The 22,133-nt window shown below is 41.9% G+C and overlaps 1 protein-coding gene across 4 annotated transcripts in view; it reads left to right on the forward strand.

Moving 5' to 3' along the window:
- The window catches only part of LOC149143195 (uncharacterized), a 427,005-nt gene that overhangs the window by 162,345 nt on the left and 242,527 nt on the right, over positions 1-22,133 (forward strand). For all 4 annotated transcript variants that reach the window (XM_089448074.1, XM_089448072.1, XM_089448073.1 and 1 more), the window contains one exon: positions 6,809-7,068. In XM_089448074.1, coding sequence (XP_089304200.1) covers positions 6,809-7,068 — 260 coding nt within the window. The remainder of the gene's footprint in view (positions 1-6,808; positions 7,069-22,133) is intronic.

The raw sequence follows: 22,133 nt of genomic DNA on the forward strand, positions 1-22,133 counted from the left end.
ATTTTGATTTCGGTTTTATACTGATGGTCTACTCTTGACAGGAAATGAGCCTATGATGATCAAAGTAAGAGGGAGATGATTCTGAAGCTCGAAATGACGAATCATGGCATGATGAATTGATTTCTGAAGTTGGGAAAATAAAATTTATATTGCGAAGCTATTGAATAAGTATTGGAAAGTGGAAATGAAAATCCTTGGACACTCCCATTGAAGTTCAAGAAGTTGTGAAGTGATATTGTTGAACTTGACTTGGCAATTGACAATTGATTGAAGCATTGATGTTCTGTTTTGAACATCCATCCATATATATACATGATGTGCATAGACCTTGAGTCGATTCATGATTGAGCCGCTATATTCACATTGAGTTGCTGCCTAACATCCTCAAAATTACTTGCATGGGATGATCCTCTTGTGATATGTGACTACTTAGGTGTACTGATGATGAGTAGGATCGTTATTGATGAGATGAGCACATTTCGATGTTACCTTAGTATGAGATCTGTCATGATATCTTGGATGGGAGGTCCATAGCACGACCGAGGTTGAGTACAATGTTGCTAGCATGACTAGCCATGTGCCAAGATGAAGAAGCTCCTTGGAGAGTTATCCGAGCAGGATCTGGATATGACATGGATACATTATGATGACAAAATGAGGGAACCTATTGGCAGAGAATCCTGCATATAGCTAGGAATGCGATACCTTCATATAGTGAGATAGGGCTTCTGTACGAGACAAGCTCAGGCTTGTGATTAGCACTTGCTTGAGAGGGAGGACGAATATGGTATCCTTTTTATGATATATATGATTATTTATGAACATGAGACAACTGCTATTGAGACACGATGATTACCAGATATGAACACGATGATATGTTTATGAGCTACAGAAAGTAGGATTGGTCGAGAGCATTGAGCCAACTCTTCCTCCCCTGTTTGAGCTCCCAGGGTGTGGGATTGAGATAGAGGGCTCTTGGGGTTGAGGGAACTCTGGACAATAGGGTATCACCCTTATTTGTTACCCATAGGGTTGGAGCAGTAGCTCACCCTATCTTGGTGTTTGTAGAGTATACCCCAGTTGGCATCATACCCACAAGCAGGGCTTGTTGGGATTGTCTCTCCCCGTTTGGCAAACAGGTTTTGGAGGCTTGGAGGCGTGTGATCCTTACCTCTTGGTAAGTTGGGTATCTCGTCCAAGCTTGGTTTATGATGCAGGTGTTCTACCACATGACTCTTGAGAGTCATTGTTGGGAAAATCAGTAGGCAATAGGATGGGTTGAGTAGTAACTCCCCTATATCACCTATTGTTCAATATGGGGTTGTAGTAGTAGCTCCCCCATGAGATTCCGGGTTGAGATTGAGATCCTTGTTATGGTTCTAGGTTGAGATGTGCTCGCTGATGATATGTGCTTTGATGAAGATGCGGGTCGTAAATCTGACTCCCTGCGGATATTTCCGAGTAGTAGCCCGTTGACAGAGATTCCAGGTAGTAGCCCGATGAATAGAGGGCGGTAGCTTAGGCTCCCCTCCGATGACAAATTCTTCTTCTAGATTCAAGAATATTCAACATATGAGTAGGAACAATCAAGAGATAAACAGGAATGAGCAAGAGATGAATTGAGATGATCAGTGATGATACGAGATGATGAGATACTTGAGATTGGATATGATTTGATGACAGGATACACATGACATGATGTAGGTGGAATTCTCCCTAGTTGAGAGGGAGTGTTAAAAATATGCAACTGCGGTCAAATTCCACTTTGGACAGCTCACCTGATAGAGATAATGATTGCATTGAATTCCTCTTTTCGAGAGGACCAAAATCAACCTAAAGATCACTCAAATCGGATAAGGGAAAGTATACTTATGAAGAAAGGCCCATATGTGCATATTTGATAAGGTCGGCCCTAAAGCAAAGTGGTCCACTTTGAAAGGCTATAAATACAAGTGATCTCTACCTCATTTGGACACATCAATGAGACACTCTTCTATCTTGTTTTTGGCTCGCACAGGTCTGAGGCTCGTCCGTGGAGGATCAGGATCACTCTGAGGTGAAATTGCAGGGTTTGAGGCTCGCATCTATGATTCAGGGTTTGGGTCCTAGTCACGGACAAAACAAGAGGATCTCAACCACAGTCGCTCCTACAGAGGCTTATGCATGCGATTGGAGCCTTCCAGTCACACATACATCTCACTGTGCATGTGACCGGGAGATTGGGGTTTCCGCAGTTCAGTTCTAACCCCAGTCGCTCGCTTGCCAGGCTTAAGGGTGCGACTGGGAGGCCATAGTTGCTCGCACAACTCCTTCGTGCCATTGTGATCTAAAAGATAAAATATCAGTCTTTCAAAGATTTTGCTCAGTGACCGCAGGGTTCGGCAGTTGACTGCAGACAATGACAATTCATTATAGTCTTCAAAATCAGTGTTTTGAGCATACACATTGTTGGGTTCATTTCATGGATGTTGTAGTTGTTTTGTTGGTTAGTTGCATAGATGAAGATATGGATCATTGTACTCTCTTTTGTTGAATTATTTGTTGATAATCTAAGAAGAAGAATTTTCAGGGGTTTTCCCCATAGTGGGTTTTGCCCTGGTCTCTAACCAATCTTGGTGTCTCTATGTGTGAATGCTTTTCTTCTATTGTTCCTTTTATGTTCCGCTGCATTGATGATGATGATATTGTTCTTTCTACATAGTTACATGTGCTACTGAATAATGATATAAATCTGAATAATGTTATGATGTTTTGGGGTGAACTTAATGTGTTAATGAAGAAATGCAATTTTCAAAGCAAAGAACAATAGAGCCCTATGAAAAATGAACAAGAAAGACAAATTTCAGAGGAGAATATCAGGGGAGTTTGTGTGACCTTCCAATAGTGATTTGCAGCAGATTTGAGCAAAGTATTTTCAGCAGTGCGCAGAGCAAGCCAGACTGGGCAGTTCACACTTTTTGGGGCTCTGTGGGTTAGCTGGGATTAGTTTGAGATCTTTCTGGGTTTTGGTGGATTTGGTGTGAGGAGCTCGAAATTAATTTTGCACAATTTTTGGAGCAGATTTGAGGGCAGAAACACCAGCTCATCTTCCACAACAATAATAACATTTCTAGGCAGTGCAAGTTATCTGTTTGGGCCATTTTTCAGCATTTGGGTTGGCATCATTTCACTTGGGTTTTGCATGCTTGCAGTGGAAAGTCCAGGTTCTATTGTTCTCACTCTATTGTACCCATATTTTAGCAGTATTAATAAAATGGCTCAGATTACTTGCCCATATTTTATTGTTTACTGATTGTACTTGCATGTTTGAATTTTTGGTTGCTGTAGCTTAGCGCATGTCTCTGTTATTTACTGAATATTTCCATTAGGAATACTACATCTTCATTAGTTTCGACCTGCTCCAAAAAACCGACCTCTATCTCCAAAAAACTCGGCCTCCTTCACCAGAGTTTCGGCCTCCCTGAATTTCACTCCCAAAAATTCCTTGCTGCACACTTTCCCTTCTCTTCAATCCTTGAGTCTCTCACTCCTTGAGAAAATCACTCTTTCAATCACAATGTGTCTTTCACTTCTCCCTTAGGGTTATTTTATAATTTCATTAAGCCAAATCCCTACCCCTAATCTCCTAACTGATCAATGGCTAGGATTAGATCCTAAGCCTCTCTTGAGATCAACGGTAGAGATTAGAATCTAGATCTAAGTCACTTAAATAGTTTAATTATCTATCCTTAGAAACTTGGCTTAAAATTTAATAGTCAAAATTAATTAATTAAATAATTAATGTACTTTTCCTAAATTAAACTTAGGAAAGAAATCATAAGAATCACTTATTCCTCTCAATGAAGCATCTAACCTATGCAGAAGCACCTGTCTGAGACAATAACATCAACACGTGTACCTAATTTGTGGGATTAAGAGGGTGGTGGCCTCAAAGCACAATTTAAGCCATAAGCCAAAAGTTTGATTAACAGTCCACAGGAGATTAGGAAGTTTCTCATTGGTTGCCTTGAAAGCCGCTTTCTTAATTGAATACTAGGTTTGTTTTTTCCTCAGCAACATATAAGAAAGAAAGCTTTCACTTTTACACAGGAGGTTTTTTCATTGAAGAGTTTGATTTTTTAGCAATTGAATAGGATGAAATAGAAGTGAAGGCCATCATAAACTTAAGAGCTGCTTGGTATATCATGGTTTTGCAACAACAAATAACATGCTTTTCCTTTCACTTCTCATCTCTTTCATTCTCATTCTGACTGTAAGAATTATTTGATTAACAAGCTTTATAGAAGGCAGCAATGTGGCCTAGGATAGTGATTATGTAATCCGAACCCTTGGTGCATATTTTGTCTAAATAGAATGGCTATTTCAAATCTGAGATTCTATAGTCCCCAATAGTGGAACTACTAATTTGATAAATGAATTGTTGGGTTTTTTTTGAAATCAGGATTGAGGTTGTTGTCATGTGTTGAATAAATGAATGGATCTATGCTTGTCTTACCCATTAGGTTTTGCATCTGATAGATATGTGCTAGGAAAGGAGTTCTGCCTTCTTGTCTACTCATATTTGTTCTTCTTTCTATGTTATTTGTCAAGCCGAACTAGATTATGTTGCCCATGGTTCAGAAGATCATCCCTATGGATGAATTCTTTTAAACCCCCTTGCTGATTGGCCCTTTTTGAATGACCTAAAAAATATACTTCAATGTGCTTTTTTCGTGTTCTAAATCAATAGCAAAGCTGACCTGATGCACCATTTTTCTTTGGTATAAATTCAATCCGAGTTTCATCTGTTTAAATAGGTTGTCCTTGGGAGACAGATAATGACTCTTGGCTTAAGAAAGGTTTAGGTTACCCCCACTTTGGCCTGGGAACTAGATCAAAGGCCTAGAGTGGTATAGGAAGGTGCATTCTGCACATTATGCCCTGGCATTTGGCACCTTTGTGAGAGATAGGGGACAAGAAGATTTGAGGGAGATTTCCATTGTCTTTAGAGTGATTCTCCTTTCTTTTAGTACCTTGATCAGAGATTCTTTCTCAAGGATGCTATTGCTAATGGATGACATACCTTGTGTTGCTCCTCTAGAGTTTGTAGATTGATTGCATCCTTATTTCCACCCTTTATGGTGAGTTGGAGTGTTATATGTCGTCCCCTTTTCTGATCTGCCACACAACTGACTTATCATTCTAATTTCATCTTTTGTTGTAGAATTCAACCCAAATCTGATGGACATGAGTGCATTATCAGATTTTCCCTCTCTAGTGGGAATTTATTGGCCTTGAATGTTATGGAAGCTTTTGTTTGGAGAACTGGAGCTCCTCAACATGGACATAGTTGTTGTACCCTGACTCGAGGACAAATCACCAATTTCTTCTCCACTCTTGGTGTTCAATTTTGTTGGATACTAGGAGGGCTTTGCACTTGGTTTTGACCTTAATTGTAGTTTCTTCTCATGCTCCTTGTGGGAATATCTGGGTGCCACAGCTATCACTTGCCAGGGGCCATTAGTCTGGGCCATTCTCTAAGGGAAATTACCATACAAGGTTTTGGGGTGGACAATGCCATTCATGACCGTGAGGATGATAGTGAATGACTCTTGTTTAACTTAGCCTATTCTCCTACTACTTTCAGAGTACAATTGTCTTCTTCCTGTGACAAGTAAGGTTTTTCTTCTTGTTCTTGTGGCTCTAGGTTGTTTTTACCTTTTGTGCTCCTGGGAGAAGACTTTTGCTCTCTCCCTATTGTTCATTTTTGCAAGTTGTACTTTCCAGTGGCACTGACCTATTTTGGTAATTAACGGACATTAATATAAATCATTTCATTTGTAGATTATTGCTTAGGGTAGCCAATTCTGACCTCTTTGTCCCCTTTGATGGCATTATTAAGCTCAATATGGGAAACTTTATAGTGTTATAGATTGATCTATAGACTCTTCCTCAGAGATGGATGTATTTTAAGGTCAGCTATGCTATTTCAACTTTCTGGTTGTGATATTGCCAACACCTTTTCTTTTGTAGCATCACTTGTTTTAACTGTCTTCACCTTTAAGGATGCACCGTATATAATATATTATGGATCTACCTTCTTTTTGTTATGATTTATGCTGCCTATTTACTTTGTTCCTCTTTAGGGGGTGGGGGGGATGGGGAGGGGAGGCGAGGTACATGCACTAGGCACTCCATTTTTAGCTTTTATTATTTGTGTTATATTTTTGGGAGTAATTGGTCTATTTTGGTTATTAGTGGTCGTTGATGTAATGTCTTTTAGGTTATCTAGTTTAAGGTAGCTTAGCCTTGTTTGACCTTTTTAACTTCGCCTGAACCCTGCATCCTTCTAATACATTTACGAATGCTGTTTTTCTGTCTTCCACTCGTCATTTTGTGATCTCCTCAGTTTCAGTACTTCTGTGTTCATCTCCATGCCTTTTCTTCCATCTTGATGCAGTCTATGTTCATATCTCTACTGCAAATTATCTGATTCGATCTTTCTATGTGATGTCTGTTTATCTCTATATGATGGTAATCCATCTTGATGCAGTCTATGTTCATATCTCTACTGCAAATTATCTGATTCGATCTTTCTATGTGATGTCTGTTTATCTCTATATGATGGTAATCCATCTTCATAATGCCAGTTTAGCTATGTTGTTTTCATTCTTTGCTAGTCATTTTTCTTTTGCTGAAAATGCTGTTGTATCATATAAGATAGTTATGAATCATGCTGCAAATTTTACCTGGTAAACATAATTATTTGATTTGCATACAGTGCTCATAATATTTAAATAATAGGCTGTAATGTTGCTTCGATTTGTAGAGGTTAGATGGACAAAAGTCTTCCAGAAAGACCCAGCGGACAAAAGTTCCCAGCAGCAAAAGAAGAAAAATGAGTTAATGTTGCGGCCGTGCTTTCCTCGTTTCTCCCGTGAATGTGAGGTTGCAGATACTCAAAATCATTCCGGGTTGGTAGCCATTGTCCATAATGAATGGGAGGTTGGAAATCTGGTAGACTGGTGGTCAGATGGTTGCTTTTGGTCTGGCAGAATAGGTGCAATTCTTGACAACAATAAAGTGTGGGTATGTATGATAGCTCACGCCTTGTTGTGTAAGCCAATCACATCTTCATTAGAAAGGTGTGCCTTTGACAGAATCTTAATAGAATGGATGATGTAGTGCATAGGTTATTGCTGCTTTGTTAAGTACTAGTCCACTCAATTTCTCCTTTCTGAGATCTTTATGAGATTATAGGAATATTCTCTTATGCTTTCTCATCTGATATGTATTTGGTTGTACATTTTCCAGGATTCCTCACCATCAAGATCCAAGTGTTTGTTAGATATATTTCTCATATTTAGAACTTGGATGTATTAGGCCTTAGGACTTGTTACCACATATATGGCATGGGGTTGCACATGTGGGTTTTGACCACACAAGTCAGATATTTTTGCAGGTTCATACCATAATCCTAGCCTTCCAAAGTTTGGAATGCGGCAGAAGGTGCCTCAATTGTGCATTGTGGAGCCTACATGGTCATATTCTAGTCATTTTCACTTTGTGTTTCTGTAATGTTCCAAACTAGGAAAATAGTGCTGAGCAAAGCAAACGATAAAAGGAACACCATAAAATTGAAACATTCAGTGCACACCTGTAAAAAGTCCAGAAATAACCAACAGCTGAGCCATTTTATTCTAATCTAGGGGGGAAAGGTACAATAATGTGGAAGTGGTGCAACTGGGCTTGCCTCAATGGCAAGCGTGATCAAGCCTAGGTGATAATATGTCAAGCCCAGAGGGCACAAATAACTGTTGCAATGATGCCCTACGCTGCCCTTGTGAAACTGTGATGTCTGTTGCAAAGATGCTGCTGGAAACCCCACCTCTAGTGCTCAGAAAATTATGGGAATTAATCCCAGCGTCTGTGCAAGAAACCCAAAATAACCCACGAAGGAATTGGCCAAATGTTGACCTCAGAATTTTGACCCAAATTCCCCTTAGCTCCTCTAGTTGCTCGCTGAGTTGGGACCCCTGTTTGACCCCTAAGGTCTACTCAGAAAATTCTATAAAATTAGGAGTGTGTTCCTTGCCCAAAACCCAGAAAACCCAGAAAGGGTTTCCCTTGGTTCCAACCTTAAAAAATTGACCCTTCACAGCTTGACCCTCCTCCAATTTCGAATTATGTTGTTGTGATTGATCTTGTCAATATCTACTCTACCAAATCCAAAAATTCTCCTCAAATGGCCCTCCAAATGATCTCCCAGTGCCCTAGCTCCAAACTCCCTCGGATGGTGCTGCCCCAAAGAGTCTCACTCCAATGATTACGCAGTCATGGAGGTGATGGCGCATTCTTGTGTGTGATGAAATGAGAGCATGTGTAGGATGGCCCTCTTGTCTGTAGCTGCCCTCTATGCTCCTAAAAATGATGAAAGGATGCTCTTGTCTCCCCAACTTCCTGGAGTGCCTCAAGCTGTGACTGCGCAATCCTTGCGTTGCTGTAACTCCCCCTGTTGGTGGTACTCGAATTACAGTTGCTGTAACTCGTCTCCCTGCTGCTGCGACGAACTGAGATGAAGAAGAACTCCCTCCTAGGGCTGGCACTCAAAGTCCACCGAAGCCAGGGTTGAGATCTCCGGTCGGAGACACTCGTGTGCTAAACAACACAGTACAGCTCGAGCAACTAAGATTGAGTTCAGTATGTCAAAAGATAAGATGCTAAAATGAGGAGAGTTGCCTTCCTTATATAGATTTTGTGGAGCACTTTTCCCTCCATTTTCTCTCCATCGTGGGTCCCTCACTTAACCATCAGTTTCCCCTCCATGCAAATTGAACTACGGAATGTGTATTCTCCTAGTGTGGGTGGCCCCCATGTACAAATTAACAACACCGAAATAACTTCTACTAAGTCTAGCCTCGTAATAAAATCGAATGGGCCCCATCACCTCCAAAATCGGCTCCAAAATGTAGAAATTAATAATCCTGTTCCAAAATAATTTAGGAAGGGATATTACAGTCCTCGCCTCCCAAATGTTGCTTGCCCCCAAGCAACTTTAGTGTTGGATGCTCAAGTATGCGCTTGCCCTCCCAGGTAGCATCCTCATTCGGCAAGCTTCTCCAATGCACCAAAAATCGCTTGTCCTCAAGCAATGCTTGAGCAAGCATCCTCTCTAACTGCTGCTCCCCACTGTCACTGGAAAATGTGCCAGGGTCCCAGATGTGCCACTGGATTGTGCCTGACCTTTGCACTGTCCTGATATGAAAGAATAGCAAACCCAAGCATTCCGGTCCTGTGGCTAGAGAAGTTGGGAACTAGGTTCTCCAAACCTCATCAACATAAAATATCAATAATCCAAGATGTCCCCAAATGGTCTCCTCCTCCTCTTTCATAGATTTGATGGACCCCTCTAGAAGCCTTTATTTAATTATTATTTCAATCATTTAATAACTTTTTCCTCTTATTTTAATTAAAATACCTTTTTAATTTGGGAAAATGGTAAATCTACCACCATCCCTCCTTTGGCCACTGAAAGTCACTTCCGACCATCTCATCCTATAGGTCTTCTTGTTCCGATTCCAACGAGATATTACACTAAGGTGTTATATCAAGTGTTCCTCCCAAAATGCCACCTTAAGTGTAATTAATTGAGTCATGCCCATTAATAATTATGTTTTTTAAAAGTTGTCGGAATGGAACAAAACGAAAGGCAAACTGTGCAGATGATGGAATATACCAAGCGAATGCCATCAGACCTCATAAAGCTCCTCAAAACCCCTCCAGAAGCCCCTGGGCATGCTGATAGAGTAAACCTGCTCTTGTGACCTTGCTGACTCCAACCCTGGAAGTTCATCCTGACCCTGCCAGAAAAGATTGCTTGCCCTTAAGAAATCCATATTTGTTGACCAATTTAGTGGTCTAGTGCAACTGTGAATCAATACCTGGATCCTATACAAACCTTTGGGTGTAATGTCCCTTACTAAATTAATTTGTAGCAAAATTAATCACTACATTTTGGGGCCTGTTCAATTTTATTAGGAGGCTTAGACTTTAGTAGAAGCTATTTTGGTGTCGTTAAGTTACAAGTGGGGCCACCCACACTAGGAGAATACACACTTCCTAGTTCAAATTGCATGAGAGGGGAAGTCTATGGTTAATCAAGGGGTCCACGATGGAGGTAAAATGGAGGGAAAAGTGCTCCACGAAATCTATAAAAGGAAGGTAACTCTCCTCATTTCATCATCTTCGGAATATCAAATTTCTCTTTGGTTGCTTGAGTTGCTTAGCCGAGTCACTCGTTGTTTAGCAAGAGTTCTTCAAGCGGAGAGCTCACCCTTTCTTTGGGGGACTTCAAGTGCCACCCTAGAGAGGTTCATCTACATTCTTTCGGAGGAGGTTTTCATTGTGATTTCCAGTAGTTGCATCCATCATCTCCAGGTGGTGCGTATTTCTGGAGGATGCAGTGAAGGGAGGCCGAGTTGTGATTGTGACATCTTCTAGAGGAGCTTTGGCTGGGAGAAATTCCGGAAAGGAGGCATAGGTGTTTGGCTGCCATTTTGGTGAGTTTTGGAGCTGGAGGAGAGAGCTCCTATTTAGTGTGACTTTCGTACTTCTTGGGCCAGCACAGAGGAAGAATATTGTGCACACATGGGAGGTGGAGTCTTAGTTATTGAGGCTGGTCTTTGTTGGGAGAGTCAAGGGAAGCACTTGTGGAGGAGATTGCTACTTTTTTGGAGCCTTGGAGGAGGATTTTGTTGGCATCTTTGCAGTTCGTGTGCTTCAACAGTGTTGGAGGGCGTAGGGCCTCTTAGAGGTCGGTTTTGTGAGGGCAGAACCAGACCAAACCATTTTTTGGTTTTGGTGGGTTTTGGTCAAGGAGCTTGGGGTTAATTTTGCAACATTTTCTGAGCATCGGAGGTGGGGTTTCTAGCAGTTCCTTTCCAGCTAGCAATGCAGTTTTCTGGGCAGCGTAGAGCATTAGAGGAGCAGTCATTGTCAACATTTGAGATCATTGTCTTATCACCTGGGTTTTTTCTCGCTTGCCATTGAGGCAAGCCCAGGTGCATTTCTCTATACTATTGTACTTGCTCCATTCGATTAGTAAAATGGCTCAGTTGGTTCTTACTTTTGGAGTTTTTATGAGTATTTGATGAATGTTTAAAACTTATGTGTTGTATATCGATTTTGCTTCATATATCATGGTTTATCCAAGTTCCGACATTACAGTGGTATCAAAGCTCAGATCTTGGCTCAGTCGTGGTCCTATGAGTGAGGATGACCGACAAAATATTACTTACAAGAGGCAAAGGTACCAGAGCAGGGAGAGGGAGTTTGAGATTACTCCAGACACAGAGCACTATGGGAAGGCAGTGGTAACAGAAGACATGGGGGAGCCCAAGAGTGGAGAAGAGATTGCCTTTGACAGTCTCTTGAAGGCTTTGAGTGATTTGGCAAAGGGGCAGAAGGAGATGTTGGATGAGATCAAACTACAGAATCGAGAGTGGAACACTCACCGGGAGTTTCTATTTGGAGAGACTTCGGGGCCTCTCAACAGCTTGATCGTCTTTCAATCACCTATGGGGGAGCATTTCAGGGAGTGGCAGTCCATGGGAGCAAACTTCAGAGAGGCACTATCTTTCAGAGACTTTTGCCAACTCAAACAGAATGAGAAGGGGAAGGGCTATGGAGCCCATGGTACACAGAACTATGAGCTGCAACGCACCATTGGGAAGATGTACTTTCCCACCTACAATGGCACTACCAAGTGCACAACACGTGCTTGGGTGGAGAAGCTGGACACATATTTCTAGTTGAACAGGATGGCAGATTTAGAGGCCATTAACATGGCCACATTGCATTTGGAGGGGAAGGCACATGACTGGTGGTCTCATGGCTCGTCCACTTTGGGGCATGCTAGCATGACTTGCTATGAGGACTTCATGTTGATTTGGGGTAGCATTGGATGTGCTCTGGCCACAAAATTTGGTGGACAGGTTGGGGCACATGAGATCTCCAATACCCAGAAAGGGTTTGGGCAGATTCTAAACAGCATAGGAGATATTAAAATAATTAATATTTTTAATGGAGTCCCTAAGTCTAAACTTAGGAAATTAAAATATTAATGTGGATTAATATGAAACTGTGTTAGAATGGTCCAAAAGACATGTATCAAGCCAGTTTTAGTCTTAGCCATTGATTAGGGACTTAAGCTCGACCGTTGATACGTCTATGATAAAAGCATAAGAGGAGGCTTGAGGGTCACTTAGAGAACACACCAGAGTGATCAGTGATTCTATTCTCTAGAGCGGGGTTTTCTAAGAGAGACAGAATTAGTGATCGGAGTTGCAGCTGAGGGGTATTGAGTACAGAGAGGCAGAGATAGTGCCGGGAGAGCAGCGCAGTAGCCATGAAGAGTGACGCAGTGCCAGCGCTCACGCAGGGCCACGCAGAGGCAGCCGGGAGCTGCGCAAAGCTTCAGAGAGGCCAGCGTTGCTGACGCAGAGGGCCAGAAGGATGACGCAGGGCTTCCTGAGGCTGATGCAGACCCATTTAGGGTGACGCAGGGCTAGCACTGGGCAGAAAGGCAGATGTTGGGGTTTCTGGGGTAGATTGGAGCTGAGGAGCTGCCGGAGGGTTTATCCGGGGTTTCAGCCGGGACATTTGTCTCAGACTGAGAGGTACTACTGCCAAGGAAATTCTCTGTTGGGTAAGCCGAATTTGGCACCCAGATTGTACTCTGAAATTGCTTAATAAGAAAACCCTCAGATAGTTGCACCGGTTTTCCCACATTAGGTTTTTCTGGGGACATTGGTCCAAAAATAACGGTGTCATTTGGTGTGATTGTTTCTGTTTCCTTCAGTTGTTGATCTGTAATATGTTGAGCATGCACTAGTGTTTATTTTCAGTATTTACATTGTAAATAACTTGTTAAGTAACAGAACAAGTAGGTAGGAATAAATCAATAAAGTGCATGGAGGGTTTCTAACTAGTAGACTTAGAAACTTCAACAATTCACATGGAGAGTAGTCGAGCGTTTTGATCGGAGGGATCCAGAGGCTCATTTCAGGGAGTTGACCCAGCTCAGGCAGACATGACATCTCGAGCATTATATTTCAGAGTTTCTGAGGGTCTAAGTCATGGTGCCAGATTTGTCAGCTGCTAGGAGAGTATAGACATTTGTGGAGGGGTTAATAGACCCACTGCAGGGATTGGTGAAGTCACACAGACCATCTACTATACTAGAGGCAGTGACTTGTATGAGAGATTTGCAGGGGGCCATCCCTAAGACTCAGGGACCCTTTCTCCACGCACTCCCTACAGTTAGAAGGGAAGTGACACTAGAGCGCCCGCAGTGCAAATAGCAGCCCAAGGGCAGGGACAGTTGGACAATGAGACTAGGAGAAACCTCAGCAGGAGGAAGCTGTGTTTTACATATCTAGAGCCATGGGCACCAGGCCATCGGTGCACAGTAGACAAGGCTCATTACATCGAGGTCTTCTCGGACAACGATCAGGAGGATGAGGTGGAGTTGGAGCTTGGTGGGGGAGACAACGAGGATCCAACAAAGAGGGGACCACCACCACCACCACCACATGGGGGAGCATATTTTGCACCAGTTGGGGGAGTCCTAGCTTCTTTTTGCGGGGTTCCCAAATTTTTGACCATGAGGATCAGAGGTACAATGTAAGGCAACGTGTCTCAGTTTTAGTAGACAGTGGGGCCACCCACAATTTTATTGATGCTTAGATGGTCTAGAGGAGGGGCATCACCATTGCAGAGTTTGAGGGGTTTTCAGTTCTAGTGCTAAGAGACAGGACTATGCAGTGCACTCGATATGTTCCCGCTCTGACAGTGACCATGGGGAACTATTCAATGATAGACCAATTTTTCGTGGTGGATGTACCGAACACAAATTTTGTGATGGATGTCTAATGGTTGTATTCCCTTGGTCGAGTTATCATTGATTGGAGGCAGCTAGTGATGGAGTCTACTAGGTTGGATGGTAAGTAGGTGGTTCTTTGGGGTATGCATTCGTATCCTCCACAGATAATTTCGGCCCACAGGATGGAGGCTGATTTGAGGCATGGAGACATAGCATGGGCAGTAGAGCTGAGGATTTCAGAGGCTAGGGGAAAGGCCAAGCCACCACATCTAGACATATAGGCGATACTGGATAGATATCCGGTAGTTTTTGGAGATATACCACTAGGACAACCACCTGACAGGGGGTTCGAGCACACTATAGAGCTAGAGCCTGGTGTGCAGGTAGTCATTACTACACCCTATAGGCATCCCAAAGCCTATAAGGATGAGATTGAGAGGGCCATTAGGGAGCTATTGGCATTGGGCCACATTAGACCGAGTTCTAGTCCATTCGCTTCTTCAGTCGTGCTGGTGAAGAAGAAGGATGGGACTCTCCGCATGTGCATTGACTACAGGGCCCTCAACAAGAAGACACTGAAGAACCGGTATCCCATTCCGCGTATTGATGAGTTGATGGACGGACTTAGAGGAGCCAAGTACTTCTTTAAGATAGATTTGCGGTCTGGGTATCATCAGATTTGGGTGAGGGAGCAAGATATTTCGAAGACAACCTTCAGGTGACATTATGGGCATTTTGAGTTCTTGGTCATGCCTTTTGGGTTGACCAACACACCTGCTACCTTTTATTCATGCATGAACCATGTGTTCAGAGGTCAGCAGAGGAGATTTGTATTAGTGTTCTTTGATGACATCTTGATCTACACGTGGGAGGAGCACCTGCAACATATAGAGACAGTGTTGCGTATCTTGGAGGAGCAACAATTTTACGCCAAGATGTCCAAGTGCAAGTTTGGACTGATAGAGATGCTTTACTTGGGGCACATCGTAGGTGTAGATGGGGTCAAGGTGCACGAGGAGAAGACCAGGGCCATTTGGGATTGCCTAGAGCCTAGAGATGTGACAGTGCTAAGAGGATCCTTGGGCATATGTACTTATTATCGAAAGTTCGTTAAGGGCTTCTCACAGTTGGTAGGACTCCTTACTGATCTAACTAAGAAGGGGGATTTTGCATGGACAGATGGAGCTCAGGAAACATTCGATCGCCTCAAGGAGGTGATGAGTTGTTGCCTAGTATTAGCACTCCCAGATTTCACACAACCTTTCACATTGGAGTGCGATGCATCGGGTGAGGGGATTGGGGCAGTCTTGTCCCAAGGAGGGCACCCCATTGCTTTTGAGAGCCGAAAGCTCCTACCACATGAGAGGTCGTATTCCATATACGACAAGGAGATGTTGGCCATAATGCATGCATTGGCCAAGTTTAGACAGTACTTGGTGGGCAACTGGTTTCGGGTGAAGACAGATCACAACAGTCTTCACCACTTCATGGGGCAATAGGGCCTCAATGATAGACAATAGAGATGGGTTAGCAAGGTGCAGGCCTATGATTTTGATATTGAGTATGTGCGGGGAAAGCACAATGTGGTGGCAGATGCACTATCCAAGAGACCCGCAGGACTTTCACTCATGAGCATTTGCCATGATTGGAAGGCACAACTATTAGTAGAGTACTCCAAGGATCGTCGGGCATGCGAGATCTTGGAGGGAAGCTATGCAGATGAGTGCTACAGGGTGATGGATGAGGTTATATACTACAAAGGGCACATATTCTTGGTTTCAGGGTCCCAGTTGAGGGAGCGCATCCTTTGTGCAGCTCATGATTCTCCTTTGTTTGGACACCAGGGGTTCAGAAAGACCTATATGGCAGTGAGAGAGCGCTTCACCTGGAAGGGCCTCAAAGGGGACGTGTTGAGACATGTGTAGGAGTTTGAGGCTTGTCAGAGGAACAAAGGGGAGTTGACCCATCTAGCAGGACTATTGCAGCCTCTTCCCATCCCTGGGGGGAAATGGGAGAGTATCTCTATGGATTTCATCATCGGACTTTCCTTGGTACAAGGGAAGGATTGTATTTTTGTGGTGATCGACCGACTGACCAAGTTTGCACATTTCTTTGCCATTCCAATACGATATTCAACTTCACAGGTGGCAAAGTTGTTCTTTAGGGTTGTCTTTCTCCTACACGGACTCCCTAAGACTATAGTCAATGACCGAGATAACCGATTCATGGGGGGATTTTGGCACGAGGTTTTTATGCTAGTTGGCACTGAGCTCACTCTGAGCACCAGTTATCATCCACAGACCGACGACCAGACAGAGAGGGTGAACCAATGGTTAGAGGGCTATCTTAGGAACTATGTGATAGGGCAACAAAGGGCTTGGATTTGATCGCTGCATTTGGGAGAGTATTGTATGACTCCTTTCCGTGCTCTATATGGTTATGATGCTTTGTCTTTTGCTGACATTGTTTTTGGAGATAGTCAGGCCCCAAAGGCCAAAGATTGGATCCTAGAGTGTCAAGACATCCTCAAGGCTCTTAAGGATAACTTGCAGATAACTCAAAATCAACAGAAGATGTATGCTGACAGGCATTGAGTGGAGAGGCATTTCGAGGAAGGGGACTCTGTGTACCTTCGATTGTAGCCATATGGACAGTCCACTCTGAAGCAGAAGGGGGTCGAAACGCTGCAATCAAGATTCTTTGGGCCTTACAGAGTCATCAAGAGGGTTGGAGAGGTGGCTTACGAGTTGGAGCTACCACCAGGGTTCAGGATCCACAATATTTTCCATGTTTCATGCCTCAAGAGGGTGTTTGGGAAACATGTTACAATAGTTGTGGAGTTTCCTCCACTTGATGATGAGGAGCACCTAGTTTTAGAACTAGAGGCCATCTTGGAGACTAGGGAAAGGAAGCTTAGAAGAAGGATAATTAGAGAATACTTGGTTTGTTGGAAGAGCTTATTGGATGAGGATACTACCTGGGAGGGTGAGCACATACTTGAGCATCCGACATTGAAGTTGCTTGGGGACAAACAACATTTGGGATGGGAGGGATGTAATGTCCCTTCCTAAATTAATTTGGAACAAAATTAATCACTAAATTTTGGGGCCCGTTTTGGAGGTGATGGGGGCCATTCGATTTTATTAGGAGGCTTAGACTTCAATAGAAGTTATTTTGGTGTGGTTAAGTTACTCTTGGGGGCCACCCACACTAGGAGAATATGCAATCCCTAGGTCGAATTGCATGAGAGGGGAAGTCAATGGTTAAGTGAGGGGCACACAATGGAGGTAAAATGGAGGGAAAAGTGCTCCATGAAATCTATAAAAGGAAGGCAACTCTCCTCATTTCATCATCTTTGGCATATCAAATTTCTCTTTGGTTGCTCGAGCTGCTTAGCCTAGTCACTTGCTGTTTAGCAAGAGTTCTTCAAGCAGAGAGCTCACCCTTTCTTTGGGGGACTTTGAGTGCCACCCTAGAGAGGTTCATCTACATTCTTTTGGAGGAGGTTTGAATTGTGATTTCCAACAGTTGCATCCATCTTCTCCATTTGGTGCATATTTCTAGAGGACGTAGTGAAGGGAGGCTGAGTTGTGATTGTGACATCTTCTAGAGGAGCTTTGGCCGGGAGAAATTCTGGAAAGGAGGCATAGGTGTTTCGCTGCCATTTTGGTGAGTTTTGGCGCTGGAGGAAGAATATTGTTTCGCTGCCATTCAATGTGACTTTCGTACTTCTTGGGCCAGCATAGATGAAGAATATTGTGCACACGTGGGAGGTGGAGTCTCAACTATTGAGGCTGGTCTTTGTCAGGAGAGTCAAGGGAAGCACTTGTGGAGGAGATTGCTACTTTTCCAGAGCCTTGGAGGAGGATTTTGTTGGTATCTTTGTAGGTTGTGTGCTTCAACAGTCTTGGAGGGCGTAGGGCCTCTTGGAGGTCGATTTTGGGAGGTCGGAACCAGACCAAACCATTTCTGGGTTTTGGTCAAGGAGCTTGGGGTTAATTTTGTAGCATTTTCTGAGCACCGGAGGTGGGGTTTCTAGCAGTTCCTTTCCAGCTAGCAGTGCAGTTTTCTGGGCAGCGTATAGCATTAGAGGAGCAACCATTATCAGCATTTGAGATCATTGTCTTATTGCCTGGGTTTTGTCACGTTTGCCATTGAGGCAAGCTCAGATGCATTTCTCCATAATATTGTACTTTCTCCATTGGATTAATAAAATGGCTCAACTTGTTCTTACTTTTGGAGTTTTTATGAGTGTTTGCTGAATGTTTAAAATTTCTATGTTGTAAATCGATTTTGCTTTACATATCACGATTTATCCAAGTTCAGAACATTACAATGGATGATACCATACCTCCATGCCACCCAACCAAAAACAAATCCCTTAATGCCCGGATCCTAGACTAAACTCTGACTGATCTTCCCATCAACAGATCCTCATGGATCCAAATGCCACCATGGCTAGTCATCAACAACCTTATCTAATGGCTCTTGTTGTGGTCTGTCTCCGGCTATAACTGTTGGTCCCTCAACGGAATACCAACACATCACCTCTCTCCAGTCTAGCCCTTGACTCAATCCAATGCCAATCCCACTCTCCTGATGCTGGGATGGAACGCTGAAGAGTTGTCGGCTTGTATCCCATTGCCAACTGGAGCATGTAGTATCCGTCATGTCTAAGGGTCCCCGCTCTACTATGCCCTTGATTAAGAATATCACACCATCAATAGGATACCAACTCCTGATCTCCTGTCAATCCAACTCGTGGAAAGAATCTAATGAATGGGCACCTATGTACAAAAACATTTTGCTAGGTGGGTGTTGGCCCATGCTCAACTCCTGTCGCTCCAACCAATCAAGCAACAAGGAAAACTTTACCCCTCCCTTGGAAGGATAAAGGTGGGCAAATGGTGCCACAAGCCCAATCTATGTAGTCCTCGAGAGGGCTCTCACTAGTAAATATTGTAATCCTGTTGGCTACCACTGCACCTATTTGCACCTTGTTACTCCTGTCGTCTATACCTACTTATAAGTCAGTGAGAAAAGCCTTCAACCCCACAAGGTGTGGTTGGTGGCAGGGAACTAAAATAAGGCGTTGTCACACTAAATCCCTACTGTCTCCGTTTAAGCTATCTCCTAGGTTAGCTATGGGAGGTGGTCCCTAAATGGAAAACTAAGTTAAAAGAAATGTGAGATTTTAGGAGAGGTGTTAAAGTGAAATTGGATTACTTTTAAGAATTATGAACAAAATATGATATGAACAATAAAAAATCATTAACATGATAAAACCATAAAACCAGTGCCTTAAGATGAATTGCTCAACAGGAATGTAAGATACATTTGTTCAAAACAAAAGTAGAATGCTTCCATTAATGAAAGAAAAACAATTCTAAAAATGGAAAGAAAATATGTTATCACAAGATATTTGTAAGATATAAAATCAATTCATGAATTAAAACATATCTTGCCAAAAAACTCAACAATTAGAAAATTTACTTTGGGAAAACTAAAATAGGATATGCTAAATGCTAAATCAAGATGTCAATATGGAATTAGACTTGAGCACGAAATGAAAACACTTAACCAATTTGAAGGATCACAATACTTGCTTTGAAATGTTTCTTGAAAATAAACCTTGCAATATAACAACTCAAGACATTAAGAGACAAGTGAAGTAATGTGATGGATAGTGCTTTTGGTTAATTTTATTAGTTAGTTCTAAAACAAGATTGCAATTGAGCTCTTAAATCCTTAGGCTTCACCCTCGCCCAATGATATGGATCTCACAGTGAGGAGTCAATAAAGGAGGAGAGGGTCTTTATGATGTCTACTTCAACCAACTTATGTTGGAGGTAAAATTTTAATGAGGCTTGGGGCCTTCCTATACTAAATGCCTAGATGCAGTGCAAATTATGTTAATTCCCCAATTAAAATAATGCCACATGTGGATCCTTCAAAGAGAAATAAGATAGTTGCAAAACTTGAGAGACTAGAAAGTAAATGAGCTAATATGTGTTTGCACCATTAAATGGAAAATAGACAAGTAAAATGGAATAGATGCGTTAAGCTACAATTGTTTCAAATAGATGATATTGCTCTAATAGTTTCTATGACATATAACATAAATTGACCAAGTAGTGAAGCATGTACTTGAAGAAATTATGAAACAACTAAAACTTGTCAAAGTAAAGTGTTTACACAGAAGATAAGATTGCTCAAGTTTACAAGTTTGAAGCTTATGCATGTGAAAATTATTTTAAATATAAGATTACGAAAAGTTGCATGTGTAGTGAAATGTGTTAATTTTAAGCATGCACAAAATGCAATTAAATGCTAGAAAGCTAAGAAAAAATGGAAGCAAAATTAGTCCATCCACAAGAATCCCTCCTCTAAGTGAGGAAGGGGGATGCCATGGGAAAAATCCCAAGCTCCCTCAAACATTTTTTTATTATCTTTTATTAGCATTTGGAATGGGTAAAAATCTAGGTTGCACGAAACGGGGAAACGGGTACGAGTTTCCGAAATGGGAAGCGATACGAAACGCGACCTCCCCAAATTTTGGAAACTGGGAAACACGAATATATATATATATATATATATTGAAAATATTTAAATATATATATATGTGTGTGTGTGTGTGTGTGTGTGTGTGTGTGTGTGTGTGTAATCATAAAGCATAAATGATACATTATAATTTATTACACTTAAACATTAAGATTTAATTTACATCACATTTACTTATGAATGATCACATAATGAAAATAAAAATATCGGAATATCCAAAAGCAACCTTTATTATATATCCAAATCTCAAAATCAGCCTTTATTTATATTAATATACGAGGCTGCAAGTACAATAAAGACTATAAGGCTGCAAGAGAGAGATCCAAATTAGGATTTTCTGCATCCACATCCCATTCTTTAGAAGGATCACTGTTGAATCGGGAGTCTCCTCCTACATAGTCGAACGACCTTAGTGCTCTTGATTAAATACAAGCTTCATACCCTAGTACCCTACATGATCTTGATTATTGGGAGTTTCCCCTGCATAAAGGGCTTGGTTCTCATGATTAAATACAAGTTCCATACCCTAGTACATGATAAAATCCAATGGAAACATTGCAATCCCCCCAATCCTGAAATCTTGAAAAATAGATAAGTTTGTTGGATTTTGAGTGAGATCTAAAATTCTACTTTCTCCATATGAAATCCAATGAGGGCGAAACCACTCTCAAACATCCTGAGTCATTTCATGGTAATGTTAAAAATTTAAGTAAAATGATGAAAATGAAAAATAAAGGAGAATATCACTTTTACTTCACTTTTATAACTTTAGATACGTATCTAAAAGCAACTAGAAGTCACTAACATACCCTAAAAATAAACTAAAAAACAAATTAAAATAAAAAATAAAAAAACCACAAGTTAACGAGGAAACGTGGGTCGTACGGTCGTGAAACGCGTTTCCGACCGTACTAGCCACGTTTTTGTTTCGGGAAACGTGGCAGTACAGCCGGAAACGCATTTCACGGCCGTACCAAACACGTTTCCGTACGGAAACGGACCTCTATACCACGTTTCCTGCAACATAGGTAAAAATGCCTCTAAAGGGTTGCCCACAATATGAGAGAGATCTTTACAAAGTGCAGAAATTTAATAAGGCTAGACTTTCTCTCAAGAATATACAACAAGAAGCTACAAGGCTCAAAAGGACCCTTAAAAGATCATTGCAAGGTTCAATAAGACCCACGTCCTAAGTGAACTTGTAGCCTCTCCTAAAATGCTTACGACCACCTTTGAGAGCTCACGATTTCCCTTTAAAAAAGATCGATCCTTGAAATGGGTGGGGGGGCGAGGCCTTGCATGCACACAAGTAAGTAGTTTCTCAATGTCTCTCCTCAAAGCTCTTTATTGTCCAATGCTTCAAGCTTATGAGATGCAAAATGAAAACCAAGATTTAGTTGACAATAAATCAAAACATACAAACTAGAATACAAATTTAATGTACGAAAATACTAGCTCAAGTATTGGGAGTAAACGCCCATATTTGCCTAGTTTTTATGATGACTCTTGAATAGCAAATATGACTTTAAAAAACTAGAATCAAGGAAGTATTTAAGTGATGATCAAGTAACTATAAAGTAATTTAAATCTCTCTTGCTTCTTTGGATGGAAAACTTTGGAGTGGAAGATGGTTAAGTTTTGGATCGCTATGGCTCTGGGAGTTGGTTGATCTTGTGAAGATTTCCCCTACTTTCAGATGGATTCATGCACA

Source organism: Pinus tabuliformis, chromosome X (assembly GCF_031772625.1).
Source record: "Pinus tabuliformis cultivar Carrire ecotype Pingquan chromosome X, CPIR1, whole genome shotgun sequence".
Classification (NCBI taxonomy): domain Eukaryota; kingdom Viridiplantae; phylum Streptophyta; class Pinopsida; order Pinales; family Pinaceae; genus Pinus; species Pinus tabuliformis.